This window comes from Cebus imitator, unplaced genomic scaffold (genome assembly GCF_001604975.1).
Source record: "Cebus imitator isolate Cc_AM_T3 unplaced genomic scaffold, Cebus_imitator-1.0 Scaffold253, whole genome shotgun sequence".
NCBI lineage: Eukaryota > Metazoa > Chordata > Mammalia > Primates > Cebidae > Cebus > Cebus imitator.
This window is the reverse complement of record NW_016107568.1, coordinates 2,808,003-2,812,999: the sequence shown is the minus strand read 5'-3', so window position 1 is coordinate 2,812,999 and position 4,997 is coordinate 2,808,003. Positions and strand designations below refer to the sequence as shown.

General features: G+C 48.2%; 1 protein-coding gene across 3 annotated transcripts; it reads right to left on the bottom strand.

The window, feature by feature from the left end:
* Nucleotides 1-1,659: 1,659 nt before the first annotated feature.
* TIMM10 (translocase of inner mitochondrial membrane 10) lies at nucleotides 1,660-4,322 on the bottom strand. 3 transcript variants are annotated; one of them, XM_017498964.2, is made up of 3 exons: nucleotides 4,212-4,322; nucleotides 3,611-3,726; nucleotides 1,660-2,112 (listed from the first exon to the last, which is right to left on the bottom strand). In XM_017498964.2, exons 2-3 carry the CDS (start codon nucleotides 3,679-3,681, stop codon nucleotides 1,911-1,913), a joined length of 273 nt encoding a protein of 90 aa, XP_017354453.1. In that variant the 5' UTR covers nucleotides 3,682-3,726; nucleotides 4,212-4,322; the 3' UTR covers nucleotides 1,660-1,910. The 3 variants fall into 3 exon arrangements, with proteins under 3 accessions (XP_017354453.1, XP_017354454.1, XP_017354455.1); XM_017498965.2 differs by having other exon boundaries at nucleotides 4,147-4,264; XM_017498966.2 differs by having other exon boundaries at nucleotides 1,661-2,112; nucleotides 4,216-4,303.
* Nucleotides 4,323-4,997: the final 675 nt, after the last annotated feature.

Sequence of the window (4,997 nt, the reverse complement as noted above, 5' to 3'; positions counted from 1 at the left end):
CCCTTATCTACCTTCTTCTACCCCCGTCTACCTGGCTGGCAGCTCGAGTGAGCCACCAAAATGCAAGCTTGTCATTGTCACTGAACGATTAAAACCCTTCAATAGTTTGCTGTTGCCCTCAGTAGGAGAAAATCCAAACTCCTTAACACAGCTCACCAAGCTCTTTTGGAGCTAAGTCTGCCCAGCCTCCAAGCCTCTTCACTTCTCTTCACACTCAGCACTCCAGCCACACTGAAGCTGAAGCTCTCCTTTCTGGAAGGCTCCACCTCCACACTTAAAGCCACTTCAACAAAGCCTTTGCAAGTGCCATTGCCTCCAGCTGGAACCTCTCATCCCCACTTCTACCACCCCTGCTAGATGTTCCAACTCTGTGCTAACAGAGAATTCTTGATGTTTCTTGCTAAGCCTGAGGGCATGCACAATACCGATTTTCCTCACCTGTCCTCTCTTCCAATAGGCAAAGGATAAAATGTGTGAAATTGTCCGCAGCAGCGCTGACCATGAGCAGACAGCGCCACCTGTTGACCAAAATCTGCACTTCAGTACCTAAGAGGAGCAACGTTTTCCACTACATCTGTCATCTTCACCTCCCACCAAACTTAGCAATGAAAAAAAAGCTAGTGTTACTGCATACTGAATGTGTGCTAGGCACTCTCCTAAGTGCTCTGGTTATTAACACGTTTAATTTTTGCAACTGCCTAAAAGGTAGGTAAGCTTACTGCCATTTTACGATGGGGTAATTGAGGCACAGGGCAGTTAAAATGCCTCACCCAAGATCACACTACTAGAAAATTTCAGTAGAAACTCAGTTACGTAGTCTGGCTTGAACCTGCACTCACAGGCCCCAAACTCACTGCCTCTATTCTATCTCCTTTATGCCAATGACCTAGATACATCCCAGACACTTTCACCAGGAAGGCCAACTTTGAAGGTACTACTGTCACAGTGGCACTGGTGTCAACCACAGTCCCATCTGGAGACCTACACATTCTGAAAACCGCTCAGTCCTCTGAAGATGCTCCTCGGTGAGACAGCAAACACAGTCGCAGGCGGGTCTGGCCACTATATTATTGCTGTACTTGTGTGACCTCAAGCAAGCAACATGCTTCTTAAATCCTCAGCTTCGTCATCTGTAAAACAGGGATAGTCAAAGGGCTAACCGTGTTTGACTAACCCTGTTTTACAGATGAAGAAGCAAAAGCACGCAAAAAGGACAGGTTCAGGGCCACAAAAAACAGCAGAAAGCAGGCAAACCGAAGCTGTCTCCCTTTTTTTTTTTTTTTTTGTTAATAGTCTTGCTCTGTCACCCAGGTTGGAGTACAGTAGGACAATCTCGACTCAGGCAACCTCCGCCTCTGGGGTTCAGGCAATTTTCCTGCCTCAGCCTCCTAAGTAGCTGGGATTACAGGCACATGCCACTACACCCAGCTAATTTTTGTATTTCTAGCAAAGATGGGGTTTTGCCATGTTGGCCAGGTTGGTCCTGAACTCCTGACCTCAAGTGATCATCCCTGCCTCAAGCCTCCCAAAGTGCTGATTACAGGGCGAGCAACCACGCCCGGCCTGTCTTACTCTTAAAATACTACATGAGTCTCCCCTCTGCTTGTAGAGGTTTTGTTTTCTTTACTCTCAAATGCCAAGCACACGGCTTTGCACATAGTAGGTGTCAACAAAGTTGTTTTAATATATATATATATATACACACACACACACACACATACATACACATACAGTCACATTCCAGTGTGACAAATACTCCTTCACCAGGAGAAAGCACTACCACTCTGGGATCTTGAAGACTCTACCGAGAGCTTAGGCCTGGCAGTCTTCACAGATCACACCCAACAGGGAGCATTTTTATTCAAGTGGGAGGGGTGGGATGTAGCCCAGGGTGTATACTGACTGAGACCTCATGCGGGCCCAGAGCTCTGCTGCACCCTCTTCATCAGCTCTTCATCCTGCATAGACAACTCTGTCAACTTTTTGCCCATCCGCTCATGGATGTCCAGGTACTTAGACACACATCGGTCCAGGCACACAGATTCGCCCTTGGACAGCTCTGCTTCCTTGTAGTGAGGAGGCACACACTTCCGGTGGCAGGCACTGGTCATTCTGGAGGGAGGGAGGGGCAAGGTCATGTCAGCAGCATCCTGTGACATCCCAGGAACCCTCGACCATCCCAGCCCTGCTATATTGATTTCACCTTCCCCAAGAAAGCACTATAAATCCTGAGTTTCCACCTCAACCACTGGAAGCTCCTTGCAAGTAGGAAACTTGTCTGAACCCCTGTATATGACTAATGAAGCAGAAGCCATTTGTTGAGGACTGGCTATATGCTAGGCATCACGCTAAGTGCTTTACATGCATTCTGTTATGCAATCCATACAATAACCCTAAGAGATACTTATCCCTATTTTACAGATGAGGAAATTAAAGCAAAGAGAGGCTCGGTAATTTTCTAAGAATCACATAGAGCTGGAATATGAACACAGATCATCTGGCCTCACAGCCTACACTTAAAAATCCTTCCTAATTTATAGCCTTCAGGGTAAACCAACCAATCAAGAGAGGTTAAGTCAATAAAAATAGCAGACACTTCGCTGTTGCTAAGTGTTGGGTTTGAGGCTAAGAGCTTTCATATATTTTTAGAGGTAATATATATGATACCCTATGAGGTAGGTATCATTATGTCTTTTTCATAATGAGGAAACCAATTGTCAAACAGTGCAAGTAACGTGTCCAAGAACACTGCTGGTGATTGGTGGAGCTGGGATTTGTTCCCAAATTTGCCAAATGATTATGAGCACTAGTTGCAGAATCAGACTGAGGTACTAGTTCTGGTGTTGTTACTGACCAGCTGCGGACCCCGAGGAAGTTACTTAACTTCTAGAAGCATCAATTTCCTCATTTTAAGATGGGACTAATAAAATTAACCCACTGGATTATTTTGAAGATTAACAAGTGACTGACAAAGAATAAAGGGTTTTTTGGTTTTTTTTTGAGACGGAGTTTTGCTCTTGTTGTCCAGGCTGGAGTGCAGTGGCACGATCTCAGCTCACTACAACCTCCGTCTTCTGGGTGCAAGTGATTCTCCTGCCTCAGTCTCCCTAGTAGCTGGGATTACAGGCGCCCGCCACCATGCCCGGATAATTTTTGTATTTTTAGTAGAGACCGGATTGCGCCATGTTGGCGAGATGTCTGAACTCCTGACCTCATGATCCGCCCACCTCAGCCTCCCAAAGTGCTGGGATTACAGGCATGAGCCACTGCCTCGGCCAAGGGTTTTAAAATGTTAACTACTAAATGGGCTGGCTATGTGCTATCTGCCAAAAAGCAAATACTCAGCTTTTCTTGGAACCTAACCAGAGCCTGGATTGGAGTTTCTCTTCCTGCTCGGCTCCCGCATCTCCAGTTCTATCCCCATCTAAATATTCTAGTGACCCTTTACTGCATCTGCATTAGAATCAACCTTGAAGGTGGGTATGGAGAGGGTAAGCATGGGCCTCCCGCTCCCCTACATTCAGGATGGAATTTGTTATAAGTCATTCACCTTCGATAAGGGTGACCAAGGCTTATTTTCCAAGACAGTGTAGCACATGGTTCTCTTTACCTGTTGTACATATCGGCCATCATCTCCACCTCCAGCTCTGCAGCCAGCTGTTGGGCCCTGAGCGGATCCATCTCGGCCTAGCACCCTGGAAGGGATCTCCTTCTGGCCTCCTAATCCTGGGAGGAGACATCACCATCATTACCCACTGCCGCCGTTCACTCTCCTACCCCGGGGCTAGAAGATACAAAAGACTCACAGGGCGCCAGACCACCAGGGGCCACTGACCTCAGTGAGCTTAACCACCCCATTTCACGGATGTGGAAACTGAGGCCTAGCCCAAGGTCGCACGGGACATCCATGGCGAGCCTGGAAATCGAGCCCCGGATCTCTGATACCCAAGTCCCTAGAGGTCATCTCTATTCAGAAGATCGAGGACCGGGTCAGAACGCTCTAACCCAGGCCTGAACCTCCAGGGCCCTGGGAATGAGATCATATGCTGAACAGAGGAGACCGGGACCCGGCCCAAAGGCTGCAGTTCTGAAATGGCGACGCCATCATCAGGGACACATTGAATTCTGAGGTCACGGATCACTCACCACTACCTGGGACGGATCACAATGCCCACGGAGAACCCAGCTTCTCACAAACACTATAACGTTACCCGCCTCCCAAGAAGGCTCCAGCGGAAGCACGTGGGTTACTTCCGGGAGAGAAGTCCCGCCTCTTCTTTGCTCCAAAATCGCTTCCGGAATGAAATACCAACGAGGCGGCTCCGGGAACTCGGCGATCTTAGAAAGGGAGCGAGCGGCGCTGCGCGAAGAGGAAGGCGATTTGCCAGTGCTAGAGGGGACGCCAAAGTACCATAGAGGCTTGGGCGGGGTGCAGAGCGCCTGCGGCCCGATCGGAATTCAAGTCCCTTAGGTTGTCACCGAGAGTTTTCAGTTTATTGGTTCTGTAGGAAGAGGCGTGGCGACAGATATCAGTGAACCTCACCCCCGTCCGGGACAGCCGCAAATCAGGCATGGAAACGGAAGAACACCCCCAACAGCCGTTCTCAGTTTTTGTTTCGCGTTAAAATCACCTGGAACGCTTTTAAAAATCCCCGTGCCCACGACTCACCTCATTTCAATTAAATCAGAATCTCTGGGAGTAGGACCCAGGTATCAGTACAATTTGAAATTCCCCAGGTGATTCGTTTGTACAGCCAAATTTGAGAAGCAGTGCTCCATAGGACGTTGTGCGATTACTGCTGTGTGTAGATCACACTAACCCCTTCTGGGGTTGCAAAGATAAGCGAGATACGGTTCCTGCTTGCAGAAAGAGGAGACGTGTGAAATATGTTTTCTTCAACAGTTAGAGGCCCTGAGCCATAAAGAGATTAATAAACGCAATTTAGGCTGCCACCAGGACTAATCTTGGGTGAGGGAGAAGGAGGGTACTGGTGAAC